General features: G+C 45.5%; 1 protein-coding gene and 1 long non-coding RNA gene across 9 annotated transcripts in view; one reads left to right on the forward strand and one right to left on the reverse strand.

Moving 5' to 3' along the window:
* Positions 1-7,677: 7,677 nt before the first annotated feature.
* On the reverse strand, positions 7,678-12,338 carry LOC145523748 (uncharacterized). 2 transcript variants are annotated; one of them, XR_014066871.1, is made up of 3 exons: positions 12,229-12,338; positions 10,539-10,599; positions 7,678-8,125 (listed from the first exon to the last, which is right to left on the reverse strand). It is a non-coding gene; the product is annotated as an uncharacterized LOC145523748 (long non-coding RNA). The 2 variants fall into 2 exon arrangements; XR_014066870.1 differs by having other exon boundaries at positions 7,678-8,151.
* A 118-nt stretch (positions 12,339-12,456) lies between these two features.
* The window catches only part of COBL (cordon-bleu WH2 repeat protein), a 318,704-nt gene continuing 313,569 nt past the window's right edge, over positions 12,457-17,591 (forward strand). For all 7 annotated transcript variants that reach the window (XM_081534556.1, XM_081534547.1, XM_081534551.1 and 4 more), the window contains exon 1: positions 12,457-12,619. Coding sequence is in view for 6 of the 7 variants with exons in the window: in XM_081534547.1 (XP_081390673.1) it covers positions 12,579-12,619 (41 nt within the window). In the remaining variant the exon portion in view is untranslated. The remainder of the gene's footprint in view (positions 12,620-17,591) is intronic.

Consider the following 17,591-nt stretch of genomic DNA (forward strand, 5'->3'; position numbering starts at 1 on the left):
GTTCCATTGGCATATCCAATGGAGTATCACAGGTCTTATTCTCCATTCTGCTTTTTCATTTTAAAAAAGCCCAGAACTGTGATTCTGCTGAGCACAAGTGAGAGGCACACAAGAGGATCCCCTGGCAGGTGAGGATGCCCCCAGGTGGCTGTGCCCCAATTCAGCTGTGGTGTTTCTGACTCAGTAGGCATATGCAGCTACTTTTTGGAATAATGAAAGTTTTATTCATATCTGTTTGTGTATGGAAAAAATTGCCAATTAAATAGTGAATTTTGGTTGTGAAAATAGGCACGGGAAGCAGAGAACTCTCTCCTGAAATGTTATTCTAGACAAAGCCAGAAGCCTGAAGATTTGGTGTTTAACTGAGGTTCCTTTCTTTGATACAAAGTATGATAGAAACTTTACTGACTACTTATTTATGGGTGAGGGGATCTTTTCCTCTTTCTACATTCTTTTTCTAAAATTTTTTTTAATTTAAATTGATTTACAATATTGTGTTAGTTTCAGGTGTACAGCACAGTGATTCAGATATATATAGATAGATAGATATATAGGTACAGATATATATTCTTTCCCCTTATAGTTTTCTTTTCAGATTCTTTTCCCTTATAGTTAGGTTATTATAGAATATTGAGCAGAGTTCCCTGTGCTATACAGTGGGTTCTTGTTGCTTAACTGTTTTACATCTAGTAGTGTGTCTAGGTAACAGGTTTCTTAAGCTACAATAGCTTGAAAACAAAAATAATGTCCAGGGCTTCCCTGGTGGCTCAGTGGTAAAGAATCTGCCTGCCAATGCAGAAGATATGGATTCAATTCCTGGCCCAGGATGATTCCCATATGCCATGGAGCAACTAAACCCATGAGCCACAACGGCTGAGCCTGTGTTCCAGAGCCGCCGTGCCACAGCTACTGAAGCCTGCATGCCCTGGAGCCATGCTCCACAAGAGAAGCCAGGTCATGAGAAGCCCATGCGCCACAACTGGAAACGAGCCCCCACTCGCTGAAGCTAGAGAAAAGCCTGTGCAGAGCAAAGACCTAGCACAGTCAAAAATAAGGTAAAGAAGTAAAAATTTTTATAGTGTCTAACCAGCACCCAACATTGAACTACCTAAATATGTAAAGCAGATACTAACAGAACTAATAGGAGAAATAAACAAAGGGCAAGGGGTCCAAATTTCCAGTTATTAGATGAGTGGGCTCTGAACATGTACAACACAGCATGGTGATTAATAGTTAATGTTACTGAATTGTATATTTGAAAACTACTGAGAGATTAGATCTTAAAATTTCTCACTGTACAGATGAAAAATTGTAACAATATGAGGTGATGTTAACTCATCTCATTGCCGTAATTATTTTGCTATATATGTGTATATCAATTCATTGCATTATACACCTTAAACTTACACAATGTTGTTAATCAATTGTATCTCAATGAAGCCGGGGGAAAAAATGCCTTAGTAGCAAGTGAGAATGTTCCTGCCCATTACCTCTAAAAAACTCTCCCAAGGGTGCTCTTGTACTGTTTGGATCGGTACCTCTGCACATGTGGTGCCCTTTCCCTGGGCCTCTTCTGCAGCTCTGGCCCTCCTCAGTGCAGGTATAACAGTTGCTCTGCTGTTAGGGTCTCTCTTGAGCTCCTACCACAAAGCCCTGCTATCATGAAGCCCTGTGGATCAAATGCTGCTGCCGCTTAGACCTGCCAATGTCACAAGTGACCTTGAGGCCTGACCCAGTCACAGTCAGGATCCTGACACTGAGTGAGGTTCAGAGGCATCCCCCAACTCCACTGATGACAGACCCTCCCCTCTGGCTAATCCTGTGCTTCCTCCCCCCTCCATTCTCAGGATGAGCCCCTCCTGGGAGGCCCCTCAACTCCTCATCAGCTGTGACCCCTGGCGGCCACCCCTGTCCACTCTTGTATCCAGACTGGCCCTACACTGGAGGCAAACCCAGTGCAGATCCTGGTGGGGAGCCGTCCTACATTATAAATGTTGGGAATACAAGATTACAGAACCTATTCCATCCTCTTTCTTCTCCTTGATAAATCTAGCCCATAGACACAGGAGAAAGATGAAACTATCACTTTGGGAAGGAGGTTATGAATCAGCCCAAGAAACCATTAATATTCAAAACAGTAAATCAGAAATCTAGAAATATTATTATATTTCTTTGGCTGGATCCCTCCACTGTCAAATTATGTTAAATAACAGTTTTTAATACACAGGAAAGTATAAACGAACATGAAATGCTGCTCACTCCAGCTCTAGCTTTGGAAATGACATCAGAATGAGTGATACTGAACAAAGTGTCATTGATGGATAGTCTCATTTGTAAACTAGCATGTTCTGAACCATCAGTTGAGTTAAAACCTGATAAGTTCTCAAAGGCAAAAATCAAGTCAAAACAGACATCAGCCTAGGTCAGAAAATCCTCTTTAATCAAAACTCCAAGGATGCATATCCTGAAGGGGCTCACATTTCTAGAAAACAATGCAAGGAAAAACCAATTGCACAATCCTTGTGTGGGTTTGGGTGTAGGTGTGATGTTGTCTAAATTCAGGGGCTGAACATCTTGACCAAGAGACTCAGAGATGCTTCCTCTTAATGAGGCGTGAGGAGAGAACACAGCTTTTAGTATGATCTCACCAGGAGATAAATTATGACAGCTGGTGGCTAAACTACAAGCTTTGTGGCAAAGTGATAGGAAAGCCAGACCTACACATTCTCTCCATTTGCCACTTGGCAGTGTGTTCTGCACACATTTGCTGACAAACAGGAAGGGTGGCAACTGCTTCTGTGTTGAACAGGTCACAGAGCAATTGGGCGCTGGGCATAGATTAGAGCAACTGTCTTCACATAATGGAAGAGAATATAGGGTCTTTGATAAGGTTTCCTGAGCTCAAATCCTTGCTCTGTGTGACCTTAGGCTACTTAGTTAACTCCCCAGATGCTTAGATTTTCCATCCCTAAAATGGGGACAGCAACAGTACCTATCTTTTGGGTCACTTTAAACATTGTGTAATTAGTGCTGTTGATGTATTGAACACAGTGCTTTGCTCCTAGTAACTGCCATTAAATGTTGTCTATAAATATAGATGGTGACTGCAGCCATGAAATTAAAAGAATGCATGCTCCTTGGAAGACAAGCTATTACAAAGCTAAATAGTGTATTAAAAAGCAGAGGCATCACTTTGCCAACAAAGGGCCAGATAGCCAAAGTTATGGTTTTTCCAGTAGTCATGTACAGATGTGAGAGTTGAACTATAGAGAAGGCTGAGCACCAAAGAATTGATGCTTTCAAACTGTGGTGCTAGAGAAAATCCGAAAGGAAATCAACCCTGAATATTCATTGGAGGGACTATTGCTGAAGCTGAATTTCCAATATTTTGTCCACCTGATGGAAAAGCCAACTCATTGGAAAAGACACTGATGCTGTGAAATATTGAAGGCAGGAGAAGGGGACAACAGAGGATGAGATGGTTGGATGGCATCTCTGACTCCATGGACATGAATTTAAGCAAGCTCCAGAAGATGGAGAAGGACGGGGAAGCCTGGTGTGCTGGAGTCCATCGGGTTGCAAAGAGTCAGACACTACTTAGCGACTGAACAACAACAAATGACTATGGTTAATAATTCAATCAGTGTATACCTATTGTCTAGTTATCATTAGAAGAGAGAGCAAAGAGATGTGTGTCTTCTGGCAGGTGCTGGAGGCTGGTCTTGGGGGAGTACCCTGGGATGGGTAGTCCCCAGATTTGTGATTCTGCGACTCAGCGTATGTGAACCTCTCCCAGGGCTTCACCAGGAACAGGCCAGGAACAACCACTTCATGCCCAATCCGATCATGGGTCCATCCCATCTCTGTCGGTTCCTATCCTGGCTCCTATTCCACCAGTGGCCTCTCAAGTTTGGAGGCAGTATAAAGCCCAGACCCTTCTACTTCTTGAGAATTCTGGTGAATCAGAACCCCTGACCTGCATGTCTTCTTCAGTTATCATTTCCTGACATCTCTTTGTGGATCCTGTACCTTGGGTGAAGGTCTGGTGGCTACTCGGGTGGAATTAGGCCTGACAGGGAACAATAGATTAGCTACAAAGAGCTATTTTCAAGAGATCCTTGTTAAAAGAACAGGCTACAGAAGGAGAGGGCTCAAGTCTCTGAAGACACATTGAAGCCACTTCCCAATCCTTCCTGTGCTTGGCCTCATGCATAAATTATTACTTTGGAAAAAATATACTGTCATTTTTTAAAAGAAGGATTAACACTATGCAAGGGGCTTGCCAGGTGGTGCTAGTGTTAGAGAACCCACCTGGCAATGTAGGAGATGTAAGAGACATGGGTTTGATCCCTGGGTCAGGAAGATCCCCTGGAGGAAGACAAGGCAACCCACTCCAGTACTCTTGCCTGGAGAATTCTATGGACAGAGGAGCCTGGTGGGCTACAGTCCATAGCGTCATGAAGAGTTGGACACGACTGAGTGACTTAACACAAATATACACAACACTCTATAAACAGACCTTTGATTAGGCACTGATTTCTTAGATATGGCCCAAGCAACAAGAGAAAATTAAATTGAGCTTCATAAAAAAATAAAATATTCTGTGCTTCAAAAGATACCATCAAGGGCGTGAAAGAACAGAGATAGGAAACAAATTTATGGTTACCAAAGGGGAAGGGAAGGGAAGGGAGATAAATTAGGAGTTTGGTAATAGCAGATGCAAACTACTATATGTAAAATAGATAAACAAGCTCTTGGGCTTCCCTGGTGGCTCAGTTGGTAAAGAATCTGCCTGCAAGGCAGGAGACACCGGTTCAATTCCTGGGTCGGAAAGATTCGCTGCAGAAGGGATAGGCTACCCACTCCAGTTTTCTTGGGCTTCTTTGGTGACTCAAATGGTAAAGAATCCACCTGCAATGCAGGAGACCTGGGTTTGACTCCTGGGTTGGGAAGATCCCCTGGAGAAGGGAACAGCTACCCACTCGAGTATTCTTGCCTGGAGAATTCTGTGGACAGAGGAGCCTGGCAGGCTACAGTCCATGGGGTTGCAAAGAGTCAGACACAACCGAGCAACTTATGCTTTCAACAAGGTCCTATTGTAGAGCACAGGGAACTATATTCGATATTCTGTAATAAGCCATAATGAAAAAGAATATGTATACATATGTATAACTGAATCATTTTGCTGTATAAAAGGGACTAACACAACTCTATAAATCAACTATACCTAGATTTAAAAAGGAGACTGTGAAAGAATAACCCAAAGGATAAAACATTTCCAAATCATATATATAATAAGAGATTTGTATGTAGATTATATAAATAATTCTCGCAGTTCAAAAATAAAAAGGCAAACAACGTAACTTTCAAAATAGGCAAAGAACTTGAATCACACTTCTCCAAAGAAGATATACAACTAGCAAAAGAAAAAAACACATGGAAAGTTTTTCAACATCATGTCATTAGGGAAATGAAAATCACAACCTCAGTGAGATAACATTTCATACCCACTAGGATGGCTAGAATCAAAGACAGATATTAACACATGTTGCTGAGGATATGGAGAATCTGGAATCCCCATTCATTGCTGGTGGGATTGAAAAATGGTGCAACCACTTTGTAAAAAACATTTGGCAGTTTCTCTTAGGGTTGAACCCAGACTTATCATATGGTCAGCAATTCCACTCTTAGAAATACATGAAAAATGAAACCATGTCCACACAAAAACTTTTACAGTTGACCCTTGAACAACATGAATTTAAACTCTTTGGGATTTTTTTCAATAGTAAACGTTACAGTACTACACAATTCACAGTTGGTTGAATCCTTGATGCAAAGGTTTGGATACAGAGTGCCCTCCCTCATGTGTGGAGGGCCAACTATAAATTATACTCAGATTTCCCACTGTGAGCAGGGTTGGTAACCCTAGGACCCACCTCATGTGTTGTTCAAGGGTCATCTCTATGTGAATGTTCATAGAAGTATTATTCATGATAGACAAAAAGTGAGACCACTTACATGTTTATAAACAAAATGTGGTCTATCCAAGCACAGGAATCTTATTTTACCGTAAAAAGGAATGAAATTCTGTCATACGCTATAGCATTGGTGAACCTTGAACATAATAAATCAAAGAAGCAAGACACAAAAGGCCATATTATTTCATGAGTGCATTTCTACGAAATGTCCTAAGCAGGTAGACCCATAGAGACATAAAGGTGAGTGAGTCTGAGGCGGGTTAGGAAAAGGGGGAGCAGGGAGAAAATGCTTACAGATATAGGGTTTATTTAGGGGTGATAATCATGCTATGAATTTAGGTAGTGGGGCTGTCTGGGCACTTCTACGTATAACCAGACAACTCTACGACCACTGGAATGTGTACTTGGCATGGGAACTCTATCTCAGTAAAAATCAAGGACTCCACATCAATGTGTGTTTAAGTTACTATTGTCAGTTAATGATCTCAGCTGAAATACATTCTGTTTAAATAACTTACCATCCTAAAAGAAATTATTAAATCCTAGCCTGAAGCAAATGTGAGCCCTCATGGGGAGACAGTGAGGTCCGGAGCCTGGTCTTCTTGTAAGGACACCAGTGATATAGAGCCGAAGCCCCAGCCTCATGAACTCACTGAATCTACAGTACTCTCTGAAAGGCCCGCCCCATCCCCAAATACAGTGTCACTGGGGACTAAGGCTTCAACCTGGATCTTGAGGAGACAATTCAGTCCATATTATACTCAAAGTAAATATACAGTTCTGTATCTAAATTGGTATTAATCATATGGTAAGCTATTTTTTATTTTTTAGTATTTATTACCCTTACTTTTGATGTAATTTACTTCAGTTCAGTCGCTCAGTCGTGTCTGACTCTTTGCGACCCCATGGACTGCAGCACGCCAGGCCTCCCTGTCCATCACCAACTCCCGGAGTTTACCCAAACTCATGTCCATCGAGTCGGTGATGCCATCCAGCTATCTCATCTTCTGTCATCCCCTTCTCCTCCTGCCCCCAATCCTTCCCAGCATCAAGGTCTTTTCCAATGAGTCAACTCTTTGCACGAGGTGGCCAAAGTATTGGAGTTTCAGCTTCAGCATCAGTCCTTCCAATGAATATTCAGGACTGATCTCCATTACGATAGACTGTTTGGATCTCCTTGCAGTCCAAGCGACTCTCAAGAGTTTTCTCCAACATCACGGTTCAAAAGCATCAATTCTTCGGCGCTCAGCTTTCTTTATAGTCCAACTCTCACATCCATACATGACTACTAGAAAAACCATAGCCTTGACTAGATGGACCTTTGTTGGCAAAGTAATGTCTCTGTTTTTTAATATGGTGTCTAGGTTGGTCATAGCTTTTCTCCCAAGGAGTAAGCGTCTTTTAATTTCATGGCTGCAATCACCATCTGCAGTGATTTTGGAGACCCCCAAAAAGTAATTTACTTACTCATGTATAGTCTTTTTCTTGATGTATAGGTGGCTTACAGCATCTCAGGTGTACAGCAAAGTGATGTTTATACATATTTACACATGTATCTATTCTTTCTCGGATTCTTTTCCATTATAATTTCTTACAAGATACTAAGATACTGACTATAGTTCCATCTGCTGGTATGCTTTTTTTTTTCTTTTTTAGTATTTATTACCCTTACTTTTAATGTAATTTACTTACTTGTTAGTTCACATAATTAAATTTTTTATTGACTTATATTTGATTTACAGAGTTTTGGGTGTACAGCAAAGTGATTCAGTTATTCATATATATATAAACCCATTCTTTTTCAGATTCTTTTCCATTATAGGTTATTACAAGATACAGACCATAGTTCCCTGTTGTTGTTTAGTCACTTGTGTCCGACTCTTTGCAACCCCATGGACTCCAGCACGCCAGGCTTCCCTGTCCTTCACCATCTTCCGGAGCTTGCTCAAACCCATGTCCATTATGTCAGTGATGTCATCCAACCATCTTGTCCTCTGTTGTCCCCTTCTACTCCTGCCTTCAATCTTTCCCAACATCAGGGTCTTTTCTAATGAGTTGGCTCTTTGCATCAGGTGGCCAAAGTATTGGAGCTTCAGCTTCAGCAACAGTCCTTCCAATGAATATTCAGGGTTGATTTCCTTTAGTTCCTGTGTTGTATTAAACACATAGCTCCCTGTGTTATATTAAAATTGCATTATCAGACCTGGAAAACCTGGATTTGCCTCTGATAACTTTTATTTCATAGAGGCAGAAACTAAAGTTTAGAAAGAGAAATGACTCACCCTTAGTGATTTTACTATGAGTTAGGGTTAAGGTTAGTATGTTTGAATCTAAACCCTAGCTTCCTAGTTGGCGCTAGTGGTAAAGAACCATCTGATAATGCAGGACAAAAGACATGACCCAGACATTTTCCCTGGGTTGGGAAAATCCCCTGGAGGCGGGCATGGCAACTCACTCCAGTATTCTTGCCTGGAGAATCCCATGGATAGAGGAGCCTGGCGGGCTACAGTCCATAGGTCTGAAAGAGTTTGATATGACTGAAGAAATTTAGCAGAGCATTCACTCCCTGGGGTAGCAGCCCATGATTTTCTGGGAAGCTGTTGGAAATGCAGACTGTCTGGAACCATTGGAGCAGGAGTTGCATTTTAACACAATTCCCAGGAGCATCTTGGGTGTATTCTAGTTTGGGAAGCCCCGCTCTAAGCTGAGCTGCCTCCTAATGAGATTGTTTCATGTACATTCTTCTTCTTTTCCTCAAAAGATATGCGGAGTAGCTGGAGGGACTCTGGGTATTCCAGGCACCCCGCCGGGAGGCCAGGGCTCACTGCATGGGCTGAGTGGGCACTGAGGGCTTTTCCTGCCAAGGGGAAAGGGGAGATTTGGGTGCAGACATAGCAGCAAAGCAGGGAGGTGGGGTCAGGGCAAGGAAAGGGAGACTCTGAGGCGGCCTCACACTCTGGGTCACAGCAGCAGGGCCAGCACCCTCTCCTTGCATCCAGAGCTGCCTCGTGGCCATCCGGAGCCAAAGCTGAGACCGGCTGGTGACAGCTGGCACAGCAACACCAAGCACGGTGCGCAGGCCTCAGGGCAGGCACTCAGCCATGCCCCACGCAGGAAAGCAGCAAAGGTGCATTTTCCCTGCAATGCTCAGGAAGGTGAGATGCGGTGGCTGCCCGGATGTGCGGGAGCCCACCCCCAGCCCTGTCTTTAGCAACTTCTTGATGGGTGACGACAGTTTGAGGAAGGCCAGGGTGGGAGCCGTCACGATAAAAATTGACAAAGCCTTCAAATTGGGGCTTGTTTTTTCCATTTTAAAAGATTTATCAGCACACCCCTGGAAATGATAGCTAATATCTGCAAAGGTTCTAATTTATTCAGGGAAACGTAACAGACTAAGCAGGAAAAGAGCAGCAGGGAAACCCGCTCCCCCTGCATGCAAGTGTGCATTTGCTATAGAAGCTCCATAAGCAAACCCAGGAGTGTGTCCTGCTAAGGGTGCCACAGGGGCAGAGCTCCTGCCCTTAGACTCTTAGCCCACACCTATTGCGGTTTCCACGCTGTGTCTGGAAGCGTTAAGCCTCTGCCTGGTTCTTCAGTCTGGCTCCAATGCAAAATGGTCAACTAGCTCTCCTCCTCACACAATGACTGGCATATGGCAGATACTGCAAAGTATCCTTTGAACTGGGGCTTCCCTGGTGGCTCAGATGGTAAACAACCTGCCTGCAATGCAGGAGACCTGGGTTTGATCCCTGGGTTGGGAAGATCTCCTGGAGAAAGGAATGGCTTCCCACTCTAGCATTCTTGCCTGGAGAATTCCATGGACAGAGCAGCCTGGGCTGCAGTCCATGGGGTCACAAAGAGTTGGACAAGACTGAGTGACTAACACAACACAACAACAACATTCTGTGAGCTGCACAATTTTGGACCTCATCTCTACACGGGTGGGTTTGCAGGGATCCCCACAGTAAAGGAAGTTTGGATTGCAAACAGAGAACCGGTTCCCCCCCCTCCCAGGCTTTGTGCTCCTCCTCCACAGCTGACCCAGGAGGCTGCCAGGTTGGCCTAACTCTCCCCTAAAGCCTTGGGAGCTCAGCCTACCATTCCTGGGGCAAGTCTGATCCTGCCCCCCTCCTCCTCATGACATCTCTCACCAGTCCTCACCCTTCACCCCACTCCTGGTTAAATAAATGTGCCTGTAGGGCTCCAGGGTCTGAGATGCCTGGTGGCCCTCCTGGAATCAGAGGGGTCCAGGCCTCTGGGTCCTTCTGGGCCTTTATTCTAGAGCAACTTGAACATCAGACTGGAGGTGGGACACTGCCCCCTTCTATTCATCTTTCTCGGATGCTGACTGTCTCCGAGAAACAGCTACCTGCTTTGACCCCCTTCTCCATTGGGAACACTGGGCAATTCCTCCTCCTTACCCTCACACCCCCAATTCCTCCTGTGGCCTTTCCAGGCCTTCCAGTGAGCTGCACTTCCTCCTGCACCCTCAGCAGGATCCAGACAGGCATCTCTAGCCCACTCCTGGGCTCTGGCCCCTCCCAGGCTGCCCTTTCTTACCTGGCTTCCAGAGTAAGGAGGGACTCCAGAGATGCTGAGGAGGAATCCTTGATCCCCACACCTAGAGCGGGAAGGATTAGGAGAGATTCATTCATTCAGCGCACCTTGCATTTATCAGGCATACTCGTCTACCTGCCAGACTCTGTCCTAAATGCTGGGGGTCCAATGATACATGAAACAGACAAAGGCCCAACACTCACTGAGATCACATTCTAGGGGAGAAGACAGATGGCCAGACAAGGACAAAATGTGCCAAATATGAAACATATATACACTTATATTCCATTGATTTATAAGGTTTGCACCTGTAATTGTTTACTTATATAAACAAAGTTCACAGACACATTCATATATAGAAGCAAATGTTATCTGTAATGAAAACATAAACAGTTATTTGTAAATACAAATATTTAAAATAAGCAAACAACAAATCTACATTTAAAATGTATGCTATATACAAATAGATAAATACTTAGAAGAAAAATAACTCAGGATATGCAGAGTAATACTAAATCTGTATTTCACACAGAGTGTTCCTGGAGGGCTTGCCTGGGGAGGTGGCATCTGAGCAGGGACCACAGGGTGGAACTGGAAATGACACCACAGAGCGTCCCAGGCAGATGCCTGAGATGGGCAGAAAGGAGGCCGAGCTGCAGCGTGGTGGGCTCTGAGGCTGTGCGCTCTGGGTGGGCACCCAGGCCTGAGTACCTAAGGCCTTTCAAGTCCCAGCAAGGATTTCCCATTCTGTATCTAGACCGGTGGAGAAGGAAATGGCAACCCACTCCAGTATTCTTGCCTGGAGAATCCCAAGGACAGAGGAGCCTGGTGGGCTGCCGCCTATGGGGTCGCACAGAGTCGGACACGACTGAAGCGACTTAGCAGCAGCAGCAGCATCTAGACCGGTCTCTCCTCTTCCTTAAGGGGAAAGCTGGAGGACAGCTGGAGGAAGGCTCAGGCAGGCCTCTGTATTCCTCATCCCAGTTTTAGATTCAAAGGAACGCCTCCTCTAACATCCATCACTGCAGGCTCACTTACTCATATTTTATTCTAGTCCTTGGAACCCCACGAGAGTCATTTTTATAAATCAGACTTTCGCACCGGCCCAGATCTCTTTTGTGGCTTTGGGGTGGATTAGAAGGAGAGTGGGGTGAAGCTAGGAAGATCTGGGGTCTCTGGCTGGCTTGCTCTGGGCCCCACGTGGGCTGCCTCTGCAGGCGTTTCTGCCCGCGCGGCCCCTCGAATCCATCACCCCGCAGTGCGACCGCAGCGCCCCTCTAACAACCAGGCAAACTCGAGCGTGAGTCCACCGGAGCTCCCAGGAGCAAGGCTGGGCCGGCTCCAGCGCCCACAACTTCCAATACCTGACCCGGTGGAGCCTGAATTTGTGTTTCTAACAGGTTCCCAGGTGCGGCAGGTCAGGAACGCACCAGAGCCGCTGCCCGGAAAGAGGTTCTGGGTTCCAGGGCAGCGAGGCTGACGCCGCTTACTCTTGGTGCTCCGACCTCTGTCCTCACGTCGGTCCGCCCACCTCGTCCCCGTCCGGCCCCAGAGGCTGCCAGGTGCTTCCCCCTCTGCAGCTCCTCCCCGCCGCCGCGCGGCGCGCTCCCGGGACCCCCACGCGCCAGGAGACCGCTGCCCTCCCTCCCCGGGGCAGAGGCCCGGGGAAGTGGGCGGCTGCGAACCGAGTTACCTTCCCGGGGCCCGGCTACCGCCCGGCCCCCGCCCCGGACGCGCGCCGCTGGCAGAGCCGGCCGCTCCGGAGGCGCGCGGCAGCGAGGGCGGTGCTCCCGGGGGCGCGGCGCACCTTGCTCCCGCGCCCCCGCCCCGCGCCGGCCCCTCCCCGCGCGGCCCGCGCCCCCGCCCGCCTGGGTCTGTTCCAGCCACTTCTGCCGTTCCGGCCCGGCCGCTGTCCTCCGCCGGCCCGCGACGGAGGACGATGGGTCAGCGCGGAAAAAGTGAATGAGGGCAGCGGCGGCGGCTGCGAGCGCCTGACTCGCGGGGCCCGAGCGCCGCCCGCGCCCCGCCTCGCCCGCCGACTCCATGGACGCGTCGCGATCCTTGGCGGCCAAGCCCCCGACCGGGTAAGCCGCCCCGGGCTCCCCTCGCCTCGGACGCCCGCTCCCGCGCGGCGTGCACTCCGGACGGGGCTCCCCTTTCGGGGCCGCGAGCCCGCGCCCGGCGGGGGAAGGGAGTTGTGTACTTTGGGCGCCCAGGTCGTTGCCAGGGTAACAGTGTCAGTCCGCGGCCCCGGCGCTTTCCGCGTGTGTGCGTTTGTGTGCGCGCTCCTTTCGGGGACTGTGCGCTCCCTTTTGGGGGTCCCCGCGGGCGGAGCCCCACCGAACTCGCCCTGCCACCCGCGAGAGCTCCCCCTGCGGGAGGGGAGGAAGGCGGTGCAGACCCGGCCCGGGCCCCCAGCCCTGTCGCTGACTTGCCCCTTGGGTGACTGTGCTCCAGTCTGTCACCCCGCCCCACCGTCCGCTCCTCCTCCCCCCAAAAGGAAGGGGAACAGGGTCCGAGCACCCAGAGGCGCCTGGGTGCCGCGGTCTAGGGAAGGCTGTGTACCGGGCATTGCCCTGGAGGTTTTCTGCTGCTCCCCTCCCTGGCTGACTTTTCTGGGCTCCTTGGTACAGGGCGCTGGCAAGTGAACCTGGCCCGCCCCGGGGACCCCAGCATCTCACTAAAGTTGGGGCTCCCATCCCTGCCTGCACGGCCGTTCGTCTTGCCCAAACCTTCGCGGGGTCTGTTTTACATTCCCACAACTCTTGTGTGCGGATTACATGTCACGTTCATATTCTACTCTCTGAAAGAGTAACTTCCCTAATACAAGGAAGATAACCCTGCTCTTTAACCAGATCTTGAGCTGGAGTTTGAACCGTGCAGGACCCCTGCCTGGCCTGGTGGCCTGAGCTCAGCGCTCAGGGAGTCGCGCGCTCGCCTTGACTGGGCAGTGCGTCTCCGCGGGGCGCACCCAGGACCTGCGAGCTGTCTCAAGGGTCTGGAGCGAATGTGTGATGAGTCCTTCGAATGGAATGAGTCCTGGGTTGGGCCCTGCACCTGCTTACCGAAGGGGCCCACGTTCCACTCTAGCAACTGGTCTCCAGTGAGGCAGCTTTGGGGACAACTAATCTCTTTTCATTGCAGTGTGTCCCGTTGACTCATCCTGCCCGCGTGTACTCATAGGCCGCGGTGCTGCCCAAGTGCGCAAAAGATTTTCAAAAACTGCCTTTTTCTTTCTTTCTGTTTTAACTCGGCCTTTAATGCCAGGAAAAAGTGAGCCAGGTTAGCAAATCAAATAATCCTGAAGCTGAGGAATGTTAAAAGGAACTTTTTTTTTTTTTTGCTGTGCGCTTAGTGGCACTTATGTAATTCCCTTTGAACAAACAAATCTCCCCCAAAGAACAGAAATGTGGAAAGTCCTTTTTCATGGTAGTGGGCATCGCAAAATGACATCGAGAAATGTTAAACAGAATTGCTGCTAATGTGTCTCCATTGGAGAGGTTATTTAATGAGTCTGTTTACAGAGACTGGAATCCTTTTGGGAAAACTATCTTATATTTGAAGGAGGTCAACAAACATTTAAGAGGTCAGCAAAATTGTATCCAAAAAGTACTTGTAAAATCCTTTAAAAGACTCTACTTGTAGAAGTGAAATGGGTATTCCTAAACTTGGGACACTATTTCCAGGGTGGTATTGTGTAAGCAGGAAGTCAGTCACCACCCACCCCTGCCCAGTCTGGTTCATGGTGCTTTGCAGAGCTCTGGCCTTCACGTCAAAGTCCTCCCGGAGAGACTAGGGGCTTTTGCTGTGGATATGGTAACAAATCTGAGATTGTTATTATTGATGCATTTGACTCTTTTATCATGCTCACATGCGGAGCCTCCTATCGTCTTATATGAACATCTTTGACCAAGAAATGCAGACATAATGTTTTTAAATCTCTTATTCTCAATTATTGTATCATTTGTTTTAGTACCTTTTAATGAACAGATGCCAACGAAATATAGCATCCTTAAAATCAGAGGGCAGAAATGGTCTTGGGTTTTTTTTTTTCTTTTTTTAATGTTTTATATAATTTAGGTGTATTGGTTGCCTATCAGAAAGGAAAGATACAGATGTGAAATTTCTTTGGTACGTTTGGTACATTATTGGTGGCAGTCAGCATCTGTTGGTTCTTCACCAAAATTACCATCTCCTCTGACCTGTTCCTATGTTGCCTAAGAATAAGGCAATTCCTGCCATGTCCTCCATGCTCCAGGGAATATGTTTTTTCTCTGATACTGCCATGGTTGGTTATCTAATCCCACTTGCATTAAGCTATTACTTTTCCACACCACAGCAGATGACTGATGTGATGAATTTGTTGTCATTCACTGGAGCTGGCACTTTGCCTTGTGTTATGTAGAAATGGGCTGGATGGGGACAATGAATTAAGGACATGTCACCTTATAAAATAACATGTATGACAGTCCTTCTTGAGAATTACTGAAGGGCCAGAGACATTAGTGAATGTAAACTCACTGACTGTATGTCTGCCTAAATTATTAATACATAGTCATTAGTTATCTTTGTTGAGAACACAGGTGTACATTTTGTTTGGATTGAAATTTAGGTTTTTACTAGTAATTTCCTTAAAACCATATCTTAGGGCTAACTTAATTTAAAACTGTTGGGGAAAAGTATTCTTTTAGGAAAGAGGACATAGGCAAAAACTAACAAATCAGACCGTGTGACTTTTCAAGAATTTCAGACCTCAGTTGAGGTATACTAATTGATGGAATATTCTGGAATGCAAGTGAAGGTAAATTACCTTTGAGTAAAGTTTTAAAATATCTCCAAGTCCATTTAAGGCAAAGTTTATTGGCTTACTTTTAGTTATCTGAGTATTTGTGAGATCTACCCCAGTAGTTCAACCCACTCCAGTATTCTTGTTTGAAAAATCTCATAAACAGGGGAGACTGGTGGGCTACAACCCATGGAGTCACAAAGAGTCCGACATGATTGAGCAACTGGGCACGCATGCATACAACCACATCCCAGTAGTTGGTTATGGACACAGGATTAAATTTCCCACTGGAGCTGGTAGAAGCAAGAGGCAACATATTGGTGAGTTTGGCAGAATAGTAGTTAATTTTTTTCCTGTGATGGAAACATGTATTTCTGTAGGATAAAATAGTCTCTAGTGACATTAAATGTCTAAACAGCTGGTGCCTTTGCCCATTGGCTTCATTCAGGAGCGTGCTTGTGTAAATATCAGTGGAAGTTTGTGAGTCAGTTTCACCGGAACGTGTGCTCCCTGGAGACATAGCTGGTATTCCCTTCTCTGCATAAATTTGTCATTATTTAATCAACTTATTAGAACATGAAATAATGTTAAAGATATTAATCGAAGTGGGTAACTTGAGCTTCTTGAGTCCTGTTGACACCAAACATATCGCTAAGTATGGGAGGCCTGCTACTCCTGACAGTGAACTTGGGTAGCCACCTTGGCCTTTTCTACCTTATCTCTCATGTGCATGCGAAGATAATGAAATATTAGCAGGTGTGCTCTGTCAAAACAAGTTTAGGCTTCTGGGCCTTTTTTTTTTTTTTTTAAGATTTCTAGGCGTTTGTCTAACCTGTTAGAAAATGTGTTTACATCCTTAAAAATGACAGCTTGACTGATTATTTGCTACATTAAAATTTTCCCATTCAATTTGAGCTGTTTTTTCAAGGTGTTACTTCTGAGCTCTTCTTTAAGTCAGTAGTTCATTTAAGGACATCAAAACTCGTTCTTGTTTGATATAAAGTGGAGAGGAGATCTCAGAATTTTCTTCTTTTGCAATAATAGTTTTTCTTAATATTTTTTAGTGCATTAGAGGAGTTGAATATTGCCCTGTTACAGTAACAGATAATCTTAGAGCATTGTAAGTATTTCTTAGCGGCTGTGTGACGGAGCTGAAGCTAATATGTGATTAAATTTGACGTGAAGATGTTTGTAGCAGGCACGGCAGCCTGTAGCTCCACCTCTTTCCCTCCCTGGCTGACTTTTCCTGGTGCCAGCGGGTCAGATTATTATTAGGTAGGTCCAGGCGAGTGACACCCCAATGGGCATGCAGGTCTGGGTCTGGTGGCCTCTTTAATTTGGGACCTGGGACGTGAAGTAATAATTTGTGAACACCTGAAAGTGCTTCCATAATTATGAGGAAAGCAGTGATTAAGGGTTGTCTGCACACCGATAAGTAGTTTAGGTTTCCAGACCTTTTGTGCTTTGCTATTAAATTTAAATTTGTAATTGGTCATAAGTTTTAAAAGTGAGCAGAGATGTTTGACACCAAAGTAGTGATTAGATTGAAATTGTGCAAATTTAAAACATAGGAGCACTCGATTGTGATTTAGGTCTGAACTAAATAAAAGTGTTCAGTGTGTTTACATGTGTATTTCCAGCACCCCTTTATTTTCTCCCCATCTACATTTAATTGTGGGGGTCTGTGGATTGTATGTGTTGGATAATTTTAGTTGTAAATTTTTTTTCAGTTACTTTATACTGTAACAGAACATAGATTTGGTATTTCATGATTCACTGGAGGCTTTTATATATCTTCATCTTTGTATTTTTTTCTCCAGTTAAACTAGTTAATATTGATTTGTATTATTGACATATTGATACTATACCTTTTTACTATTTTATAATTTTCATTTAAGCGAATTCCACCCCCCTCCACCTTATACCTTTGTTTTCTCACTTTCACCTTGTCACTGGAGTGTTCATCATCCAGGACCACTTGCTGGCTTTCAGCACCTGAATTGATGACAGTGTCATCAACTTTATCATTTTTCCTTCATATTTCCATAATTCTTCATTTTTCACTTGTCTCTCCCAGCCGTAGTATTCAGGGTTTTTCTCACTTGTACATTATATGGTTTCATTTGCTTTTATACAAAGCTAATGATGGTAATTGTTTTTAAGACCTGATGGTGTTTGTTCTTTTTTTTAAAATTTAGATGTAGTTGTTTTGCAATATTGTTAGTTTTTGATGTAAAATGAAGTGAATCAGCTATTGTTGTTGTTCAGTT

The sequence above is a fragment of the Giraffa tippelskirchi genome, chromosome 10 (assembly GCF_054371585.1).
Source record: "Giraffa tippelskirchi isolate mGirTip1 chromosome 10, T2T-mGirTip1v1.2.pri, whole genome shotgun sequence".
Lineage (NCBI taxonomy): Eukaryota > Metazoa > Chordata > Mammalia > Artiodactyla > Giraffidae > Giraffa > Giraffa tippelskirchi.